This window comes from Triturus cristatus, chromosome 8 (assembly GCF_964204655.1).
Source record: "Triturus cristatus chromosome 8, aTriCri1.1, whole genome shotgun sequence".
Classification (NCBI taxonomy): domain Eukaryota; kingdom Metazoa; phylum Chordata; class Amphibia; order Caudata; family Salamandridae; genus Triturus; species Triturus cristatus.
Genome location: NC_140591.1, coordinates 69,530,106 through 69,548,246, shown reverse-complemented (window position 1 = coordinate 69,548,246; position 18,141 = coordinate 69,530,106). Strand labels below are relative to the sequence as shown.

Below are 18,141 nucleotides of genomic sequence, written 5' to 3'. Positions count from 1 at the left end.
AAATTCTCTCACTGAACGAAGTGAAAGACCATGCCTACCATGCGAGGGGCCCAGATGAGAGACGTTCCACCTTGCTTGAACTTCATATCCACCAGTGGGCATTTCCCAAGTATGTCATGGATCCGCACTGAGCCTGAAGGTCAATCCACCAGGAAAAAGAAGAGGATTTGGATTGGTCAGATACTTGTGTCTAACTCCGTTCACATGACAACCAATTTTCATAATCTCAGAGTTACAATTGCCTTGAAATTCAGAGATACTAAAAACCACAATATTTCTTGATTTTTATAATTGGTATGGATCAGCTCAGTTATAGTCAACCCTTTTTCATGATCTGTTCTTTAACTCACCACTTTCTATTTCGGTATTAACAGTTTACTATAATGAACCCTCTAACGAAGGCCTTCAGGGCATCCCACAGAACAAACAAGCCTGACACACACTTTTATTAATTGTCAAAAACGAATGACTATCTTTACTGATCTAGTTAAGAAATCCTTCTCTTTTTATAGAGATTCTTTTATGTCTGGAAATTGTCTCATGAGCCTTTGGTTGACAACCAGCATACAGTAATACACTGTTAAATATGCAAAACTCTAGCATTAAAATAGTTGAACTTAGTATCTGGTCAGTAAAAAGAATGAACTATCATTACATTTGCTATTTTTCCAAAACACATTATTTTCAATTGAAACAGCCTTCAACAGTGCTTCAATGGATTATTATTCATGATTAAGGTTTACTGCATGGTAACTAATTTAGTACAACATTTTGGAGGTAAAAGACTCTCAAACCAGGTGCCACATGGCAACAAATCCACCTGTTCCCCTTTAATGCACAATGAAAAAAATAAAAGACTGACAGTTTTTCAGTGCACTCAGTTTTCAACTGTATCTATTCGTTGCTTACGATCAAGAGCAGTGGTGGCCACCAGGTGAGTAGTCGTAGATGCATCCAAGCCTTCAATCTTTCCGGAATGGTAAGAAAAGAGGCACTCTGGATCTTGGGTCTGAAGGAAATGAAACAATGAATGCATTATGACAAGGTATGGGGTGCAACTACAAGCACTCAACTTATAATTGGTGTACTGATCACTCTCATATGAACAGGCCTAAGGAGTCAGGGCCCTCAAACATCTTTACTACGGGGCAAGTCTGCACCTACAATATTTTGAAAATAAATTACTCTTCTAGCAGGTGTTCAGCATGGTAAGGGTGCTGGATGTGTATACTGACAGGAAGGAATTCTTAAAATAAGGCACACTAATGGATGGTAAAATGGGGGCAAGAAACGTGAGGAGACTGATAGTGAGGTGCAAGACAGTGTGGCGAGAGATGGGTGAATATTTGCAGAAAGACGATAGAAATGAAGAACAGAAGACTGTTCTACATAACACTTGTAACTCGTGCTGGCGTTTAATCATTTTAAGTGGTTAAGGCAGTCATAACTTACTATGTTTGAAAAGGACAGGTCCAACTTCCAGATGGCTCCATAGGCATCCTAAGGAAGCAAATAAGAGTCATTAACTGGTACTCCCCAAACCTTCAATTAAAAGTTTCTAACTAGATAGTAAAAGACATGTAAAATAGCTATTATCTGATGGACGAACATGGATAAAATACATTTTGCCTTTGAGGTACGTGCGTTTTCTGAGCAAAACACAGCATTAAAAAACTTAGGGACAGATGTACAAAGCCCTTTTGCATTTCTTAATGGGCCGAATCGCAATAACAGCCTTTTAAGAAATGCAAAACAGCCTTTTCCTATGTACGAAGGCCTTTAGGGAATTGAAATCGCATTTTGCGTCCTGGCAGTCATGGAACGGATGGAGGAATCCCTCCAGCAGACACGCACCTCCCTGGAGACCAGAATAGACGGCGTGGCGATAGACTTAACTCACCTTCGGGCCGATCATAAGAAGTTGCAAGCTCGCACTAAGGCGCTGGAAGATACAATGGCAGTTATCGAACCAACGGCGGCGCAGACAGACAAAAAAATGCAAGACCTCTTGCACAGGGTGGAATTCTTGGAAGACCGAGCCGAGGATGCAGAGGGACGGGCACGAAGAAACAACATCCGCCTAGTGGGCATTCCGGAGAAGTGGGAAGGAGCGGATCCGACTCGCAGGGTGGAGGAATGGCTAAGAGAACTGCTGCCGGAAAGCGCGCTCTCCCCCTACTTTGTGGTAGAGAGAGCCCATCGAGTGCCCACGAGACCGCTCCCCCCTGGCTCTAACCCTAGACCGTTTCTCCTTCGGGTTCTCAACTACAGGGATCGCGACGCCATACTGCGCGAAGCCAGGAAACTAGGGGAAATCACCATAGACAACGCCGCAGTGATGTTCTTTCCAGACTACACGGTGCAAGTACAGAGACGGAGGCACTCCTTCCTGGCAGTAAAAAGACGACTGCGCGAAGCGGACCTTAAGTACTCGCTGCTTTTTCCTGCCAGGCTGAGGGTGATAGCGCGAGACAAGACGCATTTCTTCATGAGCCCGGAGGAAGCGGAGGCCTGGCTGGATGGAGGAATGCCCGAAGCACCGAGGAGAACGCCGGGAACTACTACCACGGAGCGGACCCGAGGACCAAGGCGACGATGCCGCCGCAGATCGCCCACGCCACCACTGGTCCGCGAGGAGCAGATTCACTCCCCAACGGTGGAACTCATCCAACAAGAACAACGAGACGCCCTACGCAGGGTGGCGGCAATCAGCAACTCCCCGGCGCCATCACTCCATCCGGGCGCCAGCCCGGCGGTGTCCTCAACGGATGATGAGGCGATCTATGGTATCCCGGATACCCAGAGCTCTGGGGGACCCCCGGAGGTCACGCCGCAAACAGCAGATCTCTTTGGCTGATGGGAACCCGGTAGCAGACTGCCACCTGCCGCGTGGCGCAGATCTGCCTAGGTTCCTGCATAACTGTCCCGCCCTCCAATGGAACTGTCTTGGGCCTACCTGCGCCCGCACCATCGCCACTCTGGGGGGTCTGAACACGCGCCAGGCACTGTAAGTACATTTTCTAATCATAGACACGAGACTCAATCACCCACATCACAGACACGCAAATGCGCCCTACGGTGCTCTCCTGTCGGTTCGCTATCATATGAATCACTTGGAGAGGGGTATGCCCCCCCTGACACCCTTGCCCACACTTGACTAACATTTGGGCACGCAGCTGCTGCGACACTGAGCGGCAGACACTGGGCGTCCGCCGGACAGCAGCGGCCTCCACACTTTGCCCGGGAGGGATGCCGGGCTCTTCCAAGACTGCACTGTTTTGCTTACTGATAAACTGCACACCACAAGATCCCCCTAAGACTGTATAGTTTACGAGCTCACTTGAGTGTTTGGACGGCGAGATGTTGTACAGCCGACCTTTTGGTATTTTTGGTATTGTTGCCATGTTGAGGCATTATGTTCTCCCTTTCTCCCCTACCCCCCACCCCACTGGAGATCATGGCACCGCACACGCGACACTAATCCTAGCGGTGCGGCGGGAGCGGACCGCTGGAGTTGGGGGGCCGTTGAACTGGGGGCCCCGCCTTGGGAGGGAGCGGGAGGCGCGCACACACACGACCGCTATAGCTAATGTACAAATCTGCGCCTGGAACGTCAGGGGAATGCACACACCGGCTAGGCGCTATCACATTTTTTCCTACCTAAAGCGACATAAAATAAACATAGCGCTGCTCCAGGAAACTCACTTAAGCAGAGCTGAGGTGCGGGCGGTGCACCGTAGATGGCGGGGGCAACTATACGCAACGGACTATTCCTCAGGGCCTTATGTCATCACACCTAGAGGGTGGCAATGCTCTGTTAGCTGCCCTCTCCAAAGCCTCCATAGCATATCTAAAATCCCTTAAAAAGCACCAAGTGTTGTGGCTCCCCAAACTGCAACCTCAAATCTTTGCGGGCCCTGTCGAATGAGGACTGGAACCACGAGTCTTCACAGATCCGGCCCAGTTGCCTTGAGCAGGGAATCTGTGAATGTAATGCAAATTGATACTTATAAAGCGCACGGCTACTCAACGGAGGATCCCACATACCTCCTAGAAATCCTGGTAACAAACACAAGACTTTGGGGAAAAGAGTTATACTTTCTTGCAGGAGACACTCCTATCTCCTGAGGTCACACTTCTTTGAACAATAGAAAAAGATAAAGAGGTTTAAAATGGTGTATTTGTAAGGTCTGGGACATCTGGTGAGTGAAAGACAAAACAGCATGCTCTCAATAACACAACTATAAAGTTATTCTGTTGTCTTGCAATACAGGCTGGTGGTATTCTTTTTCGTGGGTCATTGGAAGAGGTGTCAGCACTAGTTTCCTATACATGGGTTTGAAGTCTGCCCACCACGTGTCTTAACCTTCTTCACCAGGTTCTTCACCCACTGCACCTCATTCCAGTGTTTCTGCTATCTTTGTTCTGGTTGGAATTCTTGTGTTAGGATGTTTGCTCATCTTTTCTTCTGAATTGCAATTAGAATTATTATGTTCGGATTTGCTTGTTTATTTTCTTTACATTTTTCCTTGTCAATCGCATTCCTCTCAGTGAACCTGGAGCACAGTGGAAGTCACCCTTATCATACCTCTCTCAAAAAGAAGGTGGCAGGGGGAAGTGCAACCTTGCCATTAACACCAAGAAATCAAACACATCACCCCTATTCTTGGAGACAGATAAAAGTTACATAGTGTCCTGCACTGCACACATAGCCCTTCCCCGCTGACTAAACAACTACCTGAAAAATAAGCTGCACACCTTCGTAGGAGAAAGTGTCACAAGAAGAAGCAAATCCCGGCTCCTGCTTGAGATGCCAAGGAGTAATAAATCAACAACTCACAGCCAGGCCTTCTCATGTCAAGCACATCAAATCTGAAATGGTCTCCCTTTGAAGCTCAGGCTCTCTGTGAACTTGCTGGCTTTGCAGAAAGGGCTGACAACACGTCTCATCAAGATTTCAGAACATTGATGCTCCCAGTTCCACTTTCATTTGTTATGTAATTACTCAATTTTAATATATAGTGTTGTTTACATGAAAGGTATTGCCCTCGCCATGTGGTAAGGTCCACAATATACAAAGATCTGTAATTTAAAAAAAAAAAATAGTGGTAATTTGTGTATGTTCAGGTTCAGTAGAATTGGTACTGGACACTTTTCAATTGTTACATCATGTCTTGCTGAGTATGTATGTTTCCTGTGGCCTGTATTGGAGTGGTGTTTCACAAAGCTCCAGTGTGTTGAGTGTTTTGGCCTGTGGTACGTCTTGCCTTATTGGTGGTATGTATCATGTTGATTGATCAGTTTAATTGCTGTATATTTGAGCACTGGTTCTTTGTTATATATTGTGTGTGTAATTGTCTGCTAGGTTGCATTATAATGAATAGGGAGTTATAGTACAGAAGGCTGGGTGCAATTCTAAGGTGACTTACAGCTAAGAGGTTCTGTGGTGTGGGAGTACATGGTGGGTGTATTGTATGGCAGTGTGGGTGGAAATTAGGTCTGATGTGTCCATGTAATGTGCTGGAGTGTTGTCGTAGAGGGTCAACGTTTCATTGTTTTTCATTTCTCCTGCTTGGTTTGTAGGAAACCTTGTTTAACATATAAGCACCAAGTAAAACCGTTATATGATATACCTTTTGTGTGGTGTTCATGTAGGCATCAGTGTAATAGAACGTGATGTGAGTTATGCCATTTGCTCATCTGGGTTGTAAAGCATTGAGTATAGAGTTGAGTTGTGGCAGCGGATGCTACGCTGTAGGATAAGTTGAGGTTGTGTGTGATGTTGAAGTGGAAGTATTAATTATATGGTGTTGATATATCTACATTAAAGAACAAGAACACAGCGAATGTGATGAAGGCAAAATATTTTAAATCAGCATCACCAGCATGTTGGGTAATCCATCTGAAGGCTAACTGTTGGATACATAGGTTGAACCCATCTCTTAAGAGTCCCAGTCAGATGGATCTAGGACGTGAGACTATACTCAAAAAGCAAAAAAGGCAGGCATGCCCAGCACAAATAGGAAACTGCATCTTGCCCACCAAAAAAGGTCACCAACCAATAACGGGACAGTAACTTGTTGCCTGAAACAGCTGCCAAGCAGAAGTACATGAGTTAGCAATAATCAACAAAATGACAACTAAAGAAATCCGAGAGGTCATAGGGTGTAAGACTTCCTGGGAGACCAAATACCCTGGTGATAAAAAAGGTACTGCTGGCAATGATCTGATCTGAAAGAGTGGCTTAGGCAACCGTAGGTGCAATGCCAAAGTTGCAATTTCAGGTGAGTCCAGGCCGAGAGTTATTGATTCCGAAAGCCCCAGTCTGATCATTCCAGGCCCAGACATACCAGGCCTGACACTGGGCAGTGGGCTGCAGGCAGCGTCATTGCCAGGCCCCTGTCTGTCCAACCTCCTACCACCACCCCCACATGCCCACCACCTACTGGTACTCCTGTTGACACTTTCTGCAAAGCTGGTGGAAAATACCATTGTCTCCTAATGATGAAGATGTTAAGACGCACAGAAAAATGTATAAGCTTTGAGTGGGCTTTGCAGTCTGCAGGCTACTTGCTTCCATTACTGAGAGCCATCAGCCATTTTCTTTGTGCTCCTGAGTGGCTCCTTCTCAAGTTCCTTTTTGTAAATTAAAAATAAAATAATTACTACTGAGAAAACAATTAACAGGATACTGTCTGGCCCTTATTACAAGGTGACTGGTGAACCAAATGGTGTGCAAACACAATTTTTAGCCCCAAGAATTTTCCTCTTGATGATTTCATCTTGCACATGTTGTGCAGGGAACATGGGAGAGAGAGGAGTAGAAAATGATGAACTGTGTGATAGCCCACACTGCGACCTCGAAGGAACGCAGAAGCAACAGGGAAACATTTACAAGGTACAGTATTGGATTTCCTCTGGTGCAACAATAACGGCATGATAATCATTGAGACTTGAAATAAAGCCATGAAAAGATGGCAACCTTTTTTTTTTAAACTCTGGTCCCAGCTGTAAAGTTTTAAAAGAGAAAAATAGCTACTGAGGCTTAGTGTGATTGGTGAGGCAAGCATAAGATTTTCCTATTAATTTTCCAAGCTACTCCTAATTTGTAACTAACATTTTCACAAACCTTCAGCACTCTCACCAAGAAGGACATCCTAAGTAGATGGAGGCAGGGTCAAGACCTTCCCCTCCCATAACCTTCTTTGCAATCCTTTGCCTCGTTTTACTACACAGATGTTTGCTAACAGATGAAGACCCAAGCGTTTGGGGAAGGCCAGCACCTACTGTACTATGTGGTTGACATATTTCTCCTTTGCTCACACATTTTACTGGTGGTTGACACCAGTAGTTGGGAACTGCGAGTCGGTGGATGAATTTGTAACCAAAAAACATTGACTGTAAGGTAATTGTAAGCCATCTTAAGTGTACTGTAGTGGACCATGTCCCTGAAAGCAACCAATATCGTCTTACCTGAGCAAACCAAATATGAGACTGTGGAGCCAAGACCTTCACCATGGACTGCAGATTAACGTGCTTGCCAACGAGAAGTTCGTTTATGGGCTCCATCTCCACAATCCCGACGTCATCGGTGGCCTCTGCCGTGTCTACCGTCTCAAAGTCCCACACCTAAAATACAGAGTCACAGCCTTATCTACATGTCACTGTTGGCATTTAGCTAGCCCTTTTAGTCAACTCACTGGAAAACCTACATAACTGTGTAATCTGTTGCACAAATGCACTTCCATAAAATCGACAATACAAAACTACATATGGCCACTTACTGACATTGAATAAAGTACACAAATTAGCTTCCACGTCATCTGTCCATTTATCGAGCCAGGAATCCCAACCGTGCATGCATGTTTTCAATTCCTTTGTAGAGCGATGGTTTGATACCCTTGGCCACTATGTGGAGATTGGTTGGTGTGCAACCCTCTTGATGCCTCCTGTAAGTGAGCGATGAATGCTGGGGAGTACTAATTCATGCACTGCACTGGGTTCAACTTACTAACAGAATGTCAAATGCTTTTTCGTTACTCAGCATCAAAGTTATTAGCACATACCAGGCCCCACAGCCAACAAATACTACGAATGGCTGAAGGGATTGGCAACCTGTGAGAGGTTAATTGAGACAAATTCCACTGTAAATATCCTTCAGCCCCACAGGCGTACCACAGGGTCTGAACAACACCTGCTGAACAAGGCCTTCTTTCCCACAGACATGCCAAAGGGCCAGGTCAGTCCCTGCTGAGAACAGCCCGTTTCCCTTTGCCCACTCCTTTATCTTGGTTCCTCTTATCTGATCTTGTTGAAATAGGAACACCCTTTCAAATACCATGCACACTCCTTAACCAGTGCCAAAGTTATTAGCAAATGAACACTTCCTATCCCTCCCCTTTATTTGTGTCCCTTCTTCATGGATTTGCATGCAACCCAATACACTAAGAGTAAGCCAAATTTGTTAAAGGTCTGATCAGTTTCTTACAGGGCCATCATACTACACCTAATATGTTAATAAATCAAAGATTGTTGACCTGTTATAACTTTGTCCCATTATCAGATCTGCCTTAAACCTGAGATTTTAAAACTGGGCTCAACTTGGAAAAATAAGAACAGAATTGAACCAGACTTCAAATGTAAGTAGAATTTTAAGCAATGACGTTATTTTTGTTTGGTTTGGTGCTAATCCCTTTAGTTATTTTTGAGAGATAAGCATTTAAAAATTGGTTCGGCCAGGGCAAGATTGTCTTAAATTATCAAATACTTGAGCAGTTAATCCACGAAGGTCATGGAGCCTGGATGTGTGTACCTCCTGTGAGGCCAAATTAAACAATATATATTTAAACCTGGTTGGACAAGGGAGCCTGTTCTGTTGACAGCCGCTTTAAATCTGTAAAACATAAAGCAACTTTCACTGGTCCAAAGGACTCTCATTGGCTGGCCGCACATAGAAATATCAGTTGCTATGGCCATTGTAGCCTCGGTGCTTTGGTCACTGCGTCCTGACTAATATACTTGAAAGAGCCAAAAGGTAGCAGGAGTAGCATCTACTGTTCCTGGTTCAGGTGGGAGGATTTGAAAGAGTCTCACTGATTATTTTTGATTAAAGTAGGCTGGGCCAATGTCAGAGGATTGGGTATATGGTCTGGCCTACCCTCATTGTGGTTAACTTCTAGGCCTACCCTGCCCCCAGCTTACCGTCACATCCACCTCCTCCCCTCTCTCCCAAGCATGGCCTAAGACCATGTGCAATGGGTGTTGGCTGTGAATAGGAGCTTAGTGCAAGGAACAGCTGGATGTGGCACACAACCAAAATAACTAAAAAGTTCACTGAAAAAAACTAGGATTAAAATTAAGTTCTGGTTATCTTTGGTTATATGATTGTAACATATGTTTAAAAAACGTAGAAATTCACTGGCAAAACCAGTTAAAGTGAAGTTACTGTTACAAAACAAACTATAAAAATCCACTGGTGAGGTTCTGTTTAAATCTGAATGCTTTGGAGACACAGAATCTGTAGTATAGGGAGCTCTAGGTCGATGGAGATGTAGTCCAATCTGGATACTATGGTGGCTTCAACTATGGCTTTCCTATCCCTGAAAGGCACAAAGGAAAGAACTTTTTAAAAAGTTTTAAGCAGAAGTAAACACGAGGAGACCTTTTTGGATAAGACTTTTTGGACAGAGAGGCTGTTATAAAAAATTATCCCCAAATTTTTTGAAGAAGAGAATGAGGGTGGGAGTTTTGGTTCGAATTTAATTGGCCACCAGTAAGAGTTCGAAGGACCAAATGCAAACTGATGCATGCATACATACTCATAGCTGATTGGATTAGCAGTTCATGCCAGCCACAGTGTTAAAGGAAGGCCTTTCAGAACCCCAGCTGACGTCACCAAACAAGGGAACACCCTAGAGCGCCTGTTGTTGGTGATTGTAAAGAGACAGTCCTTGATAAAGAGAACTGTTCTCTCCTCTATGCTTGATGGCCTCTTTAGATTGCACACAAAGAGAAAGAAGGGGCCCTGGCACGTACATTAAACAAAGATTACCACCTAAATTGAAGTTAAAAGTATATCACATGTATAGGTTTTGAAACTACACTATAATAGGTACTAGTAGATCATATAATAGACTTAATATATATAACTCCCTAAATGTCATTCCTGCAGTCCCCACAGACAGCAACAGAGCACTGCTCCAGCGCTGGAACAGGGAAATGCAGCCGAGAGAGATATTCAAGAGACAGTACAAGCCGCAGCTGACAGAGAACTGGAGTGCAGAGCACAAGGCACAGTACAAGCCACAGCTGACAGAGACAAACACATCACAAGGCTCAGCTGACTCACTCTGACCAGGTATAGGCATGCACACATCACAAGGCTCAACTGACAGACTCAGGGCTGATACAGACATGCAACACACCGCAAGACACAACTGACAGAAACTTAGAAGATACCAAGACACAGTAAAAGCCACAGCTGACAGACACATGCAACACACATCACAAGACACAATTGGTGGAGATGTGCAATATACAGCACATAACACAACACATGTCAGATACAACAGAGACATGCAACATACATCACATGCCACAGATGAAAAAGACACACTTTACACCTCACAAGTATACAACACAGAGACTTGCAACAAACAGCACAAGACAGATGGCAGAGGTATTTAACACATAACAAGGTGCAGCTGACAAAACACAGCACAAGGCATAGCAGACAGAGACATGCAGGCCACATGACACACTGACACACTGACAGAGACATTCAATACTCAGCATAGGCCACAGCTGACAGAAAAGGCAACAAACATGCCAAGACAAAGCTGGCAGAGACATGCAACACACATGACAAGCCTTAGCTGACAGAATCATACAGTATATTCACAAAGGGAGAGTAAGGCATTCAAGCAGAACCTCCTATACTAAACATAGAACCACAACCTGCACTTGAGTCCATAGAGTCATTCTAGATGACTCAACCAGGTTTTGTTTATAGAGCCCACTATAAACTTGGACTATTCAGCATTAAACATATCTAGTGGGAAACCCCCAAAATATCTTCTTTTATTAGCGTATGCCTTTGATATGATTGAAAATAAATCTTAGAGGGATTTATGGTGATGATTCACCCATCCTATTTCTGCTTATGTCCAGAAAAACATTTATGTAAGAACTCCCAATTTGGTTGAGCCTGCCAGAGTGGCATGTACCTACTCTGTTGGAGGGAAGATTCCTATGATGAAGCATAAGTTGTGGGTGAGGCATCTTCCCCAATATCTTTTGGATACCCCAAGTTCATAGCTGACACAGCTGACACAGCATGCAACAAACATGACGAGTCGTAACTGACAGAATCATGCAGTGCACAGCACAAGACACAGCTGACAGAAGCATGCAACAAACATGACCAGACAAAGCTGACCCAGACCTGCAACACAGATGACAAGTCGTAGCTGACAGAATCATGCAGTACACAGCACAAGACACAGCTGACAGAAGCATGCAACAAACATGACCAGACAAAACTGACAGTGACCTGCAACACACAATACAAGCCGAAGTTGACAGAATCCTGCAGTACACACCACAAGGCACAATTGACAGAAGCATGTACAAAACAATACAAGCCACCGGATCCAGAAACTTGCAAAATACAGCACAACCCACAGCTGACAGAGGCATGCAACAAACATTACAAGATACAGTTGATAGAAGCATGCAAGACACTGCATGACACCGTACGACACACAGCTGGCAGTAGCATATAACATACAACACAAGCCAGAGACTTGCAACACAGAACAACCATAGCTGGCAGAGACATGCAACACAAGACAGTTAAAAGAGAAAATGCTAAACACATGACAGGCTACAGCTGAAAAAGAGGCATTCAACCCACATCACGAACCACAGCTGACAGACACAACTCACAAAGACATGCAATATTTAGTACAAAACACTGTACAAACAACAGCTACAAATAACATGCAAGCACACATCACAAGCCACATCTGACGAAGACATGCAATACACATTACAAGACACAACTCAGAGACATGGAATACATACCAAAGACACAATCCAAGCCACAGCCGACAGACATGCAACATACATCACAAGCAACAGCTGATAGAGACATAAAAGGTACAGAACAAGACACAGTTGACAGAAGCATGTAACACACAGCATACACCACAGATGACAGGGTCATGCAACGCAACGGACAGAGGCATTCAACAAACAGCACAAGACACAGCTGAAAGGGACACCCAAGACATCACAGATCACAGCTGACAGAGACATGCAACTCACAGTGCAAGGGATATGCAAGAGACAGCACAAGACACAACAGACAGGGACATGTAACGCAGAGCACAAGACACACTTCAAGGCATAGCTGACAGAAATATGCAACAAACAGAACAAGACACAGCTGACAGAGACAGGCAACAAACATGACCAGGTGCAGCTGATAGAGACATGCAATACACAACACAAGACACAGCTGAGACAGGCAAGCCACATATATGACATACTACAGCTGACAGAGACATGCAGTATAAGACACAGCCGACAGAGACATGCAACATACATGAGGAAGTGCAGCGCAGCTGACAGAGGCATACAATACATAGCACAAGCCACAGCTGACAGATACATGCAACGAACAGTAAAAGGCACAGCTGACAGATACATGCAACACACACCACGAGCTATAGCTGACAGAGACATGCAACGCACATCAAAAGACACATCTAAGAGAGACCTGCAATACACAGCACAAGCCACAGCTGAAAGAGACATTCAACCCAGCGCAAGACACAGTACAAGCCACAGCTGGCAGAGACATGCAACACATATCACAAGACACAGTAGAAGCCACAGCTGACAGTGACATAAAACACACATCACAAGACACAGCTATTGATACATACAAGAACACAAATGACAAGCACATGCAGTGCACAACACAAGCCACAGCTTCTAGAGATTTGTGCAGCTGACATAGACTTTCAAGACATAGCACAAGGCACAGCTCACACAGACATTCAATACACAGCATAAAACACAGCTCACAGAGACATGCCCTTTGCTTACACCATTACAGACTGCATCACCCCACTTGTGATCAACGCCAGTTCCTTCATCCTTCCAGGTGATGTCAATTACCACCTTGAGAACCACGCTGACCTGAATACCCACGCCCCCATGGAGCACCTGGATACGCTCGAATAAAAGGCCCTCACCTCATCGCTGGTCACTCCTTGACCCCGTCTTCACTAACTTTCCCAACATCATGGTAGACAAACCCACCTCCATCCCCTGGACTGACCACTCCCTCATCTGCTTCAACCGCCACATACCCTATCAACATGGCTCGGCACCCACCAAAACCTCCCAACGCAATTGGAATAAGATACCTCATGACACCCAAGCCTCCGAAGTTCAATCCATCTGGCCGTTGCAGCATGACGACCTCACATTAGCCATCACCAACTTCAAATTATGCATCTCCTATGCATCTCCTCCTGCACAATCAATAGACTGCTTGCAAACGTCGGCATGACACAAGCCAGTTGGTAACCCACCGACCTATGTCTCTCCAAATGCCACTGCTAACAGGTAGAACTCTGTAGGAGGCACACACAAAACAAATATGTCAGGAACACCTATAAATCTGCCTCTATACACTAGCACCAACAACTCAGATCCACCAAGTGCACATCCCTCACTGAACAAATCGAAAAAAGCTCCAACAATGCCAAGACAATCTTCTCCATAGTGAAAGAATTCACCTCTCCAGCCACAACACCCACGGCCATTATGCCATCCAAAGAATTTCACACCCAGCTATCTGACTTCTTCAGCAATAAAAACCAGAAACATATACAACTAATTTGCCCCCGATCCAGATGCCTCCACTTTTATAGACCTCCTACCCATCACCTTGCTGTACTTTCAACCCTAGCTGTCTTTGGTGGTTGGCACATGCTTTGGTCTGCTCCGAGCTTTCAAAAAAATATATTTTTCTTCTTTCAATGTACTTATAAAAGACTGTAATCCAAATGCTTATCAAATCATGAATGGTCTATGGCAACACTCTGTATCTGGGTTTCCCTGATTAGTAGATTGTAGGCTGTCCAGACTGCAGCAAAGCGTCTGATCATTAAACTTCCTCTTTGGATACCTATCTTCCCTCATCTTTTTTTGCAGCACTAGTTGCCAGTAAAGACGACAATTCAATTCATAAAGTTAGTTTTGGCACACAGAGCCAATTTTATCTCTGGCCCTTAGAATCTTTCAACCAGCCTGCAAAACTACTTTCCTCCCTAAGTTTCACGATCTTCCAAGTCTTGCATTGTAGTTGTGCCTAAGGTTAGGGAGGCCAGGAAGGGATGTCACTCCTTTACCTAACTGGCAACGCAAGCATGGAACCAACTCCCCATTGAGCTCTATACTGTGAGCTCTGACCCGCTTTTCAGAAACAATCTTAAAACCTGGTTATTTGTTTCAGCCTGATCCCTTCCCAGTCCAGCATTAGGTCCAATCCCAGCACAGAGACTGCCCTCATTGCAGTCACCAATGATATCTGCCTCATCGCATACAAGGGCGGAACAGCAGCATTCATGTTTCTCGACCTCTTTGCTGTATCAACACTGTCCCTCCCCATCCTCAGCCAGCACCTTTAAAAGGCAAGAAGCCAAGAATCTGCAGTCCAATTAAGGAATTCCTTCCCCACAGGCCACACTCACTTGATCAACCAGGCCCCCTATAATTTCGCACCTCCAACCTGATCTGTGGCGTCCCCCACACTCTTCAATATCTACATGGCTCTCATAGTAAGCACTGTCTGGGCCTACAGCATCAATATCAATATCCAGCTAATATTCTCCCTCTCTGATGACTACAGTAACACACAGATCAACTTCATCGACTGCATGAATTAAGTCACTAATTGGATGAGGGACAACTATGTGAAACTCAACTCAGGAAAGAATGAAGTGCAGCTTTTTGGAAGAGACACCTCCTTCTGGTCACCAGCCTGGTGGCCTGCTGAACAGAGGCCCTCCCAGACCCTGATGGAAAAAGCCAAAAACCTAAGGATCATCATCGATAACCAAAAATTGATGGCCCGCCCAAGTCAACTCAATTGCCTCCTCCTGCTTCCATGCCCTCAAACTCACAAGAACAATCTTCAAATGGGTTCCTCTCAGCAACTGCCGTACCATGACCCAAGCCCTGATCACCCGCAAGCTGAATTATGGAAACACTCTGTACATCAGAATGTTCAAACAGCTCACCAAGAGGCTCCAGGTTATCCAGAATACTTTAGCCAGTCTCAAACCGCTAACCCAGATCCACACATCCACCCACTTTAAAGACCTCCACTGGCTCCCCAATCACAAACACACCATTTTCAAGCTCCTCCCCACGGATGCAAAGGCCTGCATGACTTGAGACCCACATACCTTAACAGGTGCATCTGATTCTACATCCCAACCGGACACCTCCACTCCTCCAACCTCCTTCTCATCCATGTACCTTTTATCCACAGAGCCAGAGCAGGTGGTCGCCCCTGCTCGTACTTAGCTCCCAAAACCTGGAATTACCTACCCCAGCACGTTAGAACTGCCAGGTCAGTCCCAGAGATTCCCCCCCCCCCCCTCCAAAAAAAAGCTGGCTTGTACACTAAGCAGTGGGATGAGAAGCAATCACTACAACAGGTATCAGGATCAGGATACTCTCCTGGGTGACATGAGTTCCATACACACTGGCATAACATACTGCACAAGCCACAGCTTCCCGAGACTTGCAACACAGCACAAGACAGACTTCATAGAGGCGTGTAACACAGAAGACACAGCTGACAGAAGCATAAAAAGTACTACACGAACAACGACAAAATACAAGTTTAAAGTTTCTTTAGCTTAACATGGCCCTTACATTTTCAAAGTGCATTAAAGTATGGATCTTATATTTTGTTACTTTTGATACTCACCCTGACATATCCATCTGATCCAATAGAAAGCAGTTCCCCCTCGTCCAGCACAAACTGGTTAATGGAGCCAGAATGGCAGGGTTTGCGCCCTTTTCGACTGAACTCCACTTTGATAAGGCCACCTTCCCAAAGCAGCATGTTACCCCACTCTGAACCAGAAACCACCTTTTAATGAAAACAGTAAATATACAACTATTAAAAAACATATCAGGAATTCCAAAATGAGTATTTAGCTGTAAGTAAAATTGTCTCCCAAAGGTTGATAACTTGAGTACATCTCTTAAGCAGATCAGAAAAATTTCAGTTCTCTCCTCAACTGGTAATAACCCAACCCCGCTCATAAGCGGGACACCACCAATTCAAGGCCCCCTTAAAGTTAGTGTTCCAAACCGCACTCTTAAGCAGGGCACCACCATTGGCATGTACTATCAAAAGCAGGAGGGACCTTGGTTGATAAAGATTCTTAGCATTTAGAAATAATTAGAGGTCGGGGTAGGTCCAACATAGGCCTGTGAGGACTGACTCATTCCAAATGTTTGGGATATAAATGTGACCAAAATATGCATAGAATATTTAATTTAAATAGTCAGTGGTTATCCTGAAAATCTGCTCCATGATATAGATCCATCTGTGCCCACGTTGGACACCACTGGTATACTCAGCTCATAACAGTTCCTAATCTAAAACTATAACAGGATAATATCAAACATTTAATATCGAATCAACATTTGACACATTATTTTCTGAACAAATATGAATTTAATATTCTCAATGAAACATAAAGCAGCGATTTTGTACTGGTATGGGACTTCAACAAATTAGTTTTTGTTACCAAAAATCCGGCCCAAAGAGCCGCATGAAAAATCTAGTCTTGCTTAGCCAACGTAATAAAAGAGGCGCTCTTGTGATTTGGCACCCTATGATCACCCTCAACTACCACCATTTTAACTGACTTTAATGTGTTATTTTACCCTAGCCTTAATGTAGGACGGTCCTGAATATGCCTGCTTCTCTTCTGTCCTGAAATCTTGCTGTTTTTCAGTGGGAGCTGTTTATGTTTATAGGTTTGTAGAGCGCTCGAATGCCGAGGCGTCTTGGCGCTAAAGTGTAAGAGGAGGGGGACATCAAGAATGCTCATATGGTATCAAAAAGGTGAGTTTTTAGCCCTTTCCTAAAAACCTGAAGATCAGGTTGCAGTCTCATGACTAGAGGGAGACTATTCTACAGCCTAGCCACGCAATATGTTATTGACCGACCCCCCCATCGTGCCTTATTGATTTTTGGGACCCTAACACGCCCCTGTGTAGCAGATCTAAGACAGCGTTCAGGGACGTAGGGTATAAAAAAATTACCCAAATCTTCTAGAGCACCACCATGTATTGCCTTGTGCACATACGTGAGCGCCTTAAATAGCTGTAATAGTCTTCCCAAGAGCAGAGCTTGTGGGATGTGCATTTGAAGGCGTGGGAGGGAAAGAGAGGTGTGGAATGTACTTTTTGGTCTTGAAGTGCAGTGTTGTGAGCGGTGGTGCACACATGTGCTCGGTGTTACACATTGAGAGATAAAGTATGTGATGCAGAAATGTGTATGGTGTTGCTTGGGTTAAGTGAATTATGAGTTCTTACCATTGGCTTTGACATGGCTTCATGTCATCTTGTTCTTTGACTTTGACTATTGGCTTTGACATGGTCTCATGTCTTTCTAGTTTTCTGAATTTGCCTTGCTTATGAGTTCTGACTATTGGCTTTGACAGGGCCTCATGTCTGTCTTTGCCTTGTTTTTCTGTGTGCACAGCAGTGCTTGCAAGTTGTTTGAGGTATTCACATTCAAGGTCTTGCTGTTTTCCTGAGCGATTGTTTTTGTTTAATGTACTCTGGAAGGCCTTGTGAGAGCTTCGTCAAGATACAGGCTGGAAGATGTGAGAATGGAGGAAGGGACGTGAGAGCTCCTTACTGCCATGGGGATGCTTGCTTGGAACTTGGCTAGTTCTGGTAAAATTCCTCTGGTGCAGGAAGGAGGTCTTTCGCAAATCTTCTAGTTTGTTTAAAGCTGAGGGTTGCAGACTGAGAAACTGGGAGTTTGGAATCCGAGCAAGGGCAGACGTGTCTATCTCGGAGTGACCCTGG

At 44.7% G+C, this 18,141-nt stretch overlaps 1 protein-coding gene across 1 annotated transcript in view; it reads right to left on the bottom strand.

Moving 5' to 3' along the window:
- Positions 1-18,141, bottom strand: part of CFAP44 (cilia and flagella associated protein 44) — a 557,576-nt gene that overhangs the window by 229,483 nt on the left and 309,952 nt on the right. Inside the window, exons 15-19 of the mRNA XM_085621005.1 lie at positions 16,016-16,180; positions 7,474-7,629; positions 1,453-1,500; positions 910-1,009; positions 39-133 (exon numbers count right to left, since the gene is read on the bottom strand). Coding sequence (XP_085477131.1) covers positions 39-133; positions 910-1,009; positions 1,453-1,500; positions 7,474-7,629; positions 16,016-16,180 — 564 coding nt within the window. The remainder of the gene's footprint in view (positions 1-38; positions 134-909; positions 1,010-1,452; positions 1,501-7,473; positions 7,630-16,015; positions 16,181-18,141) is intronic.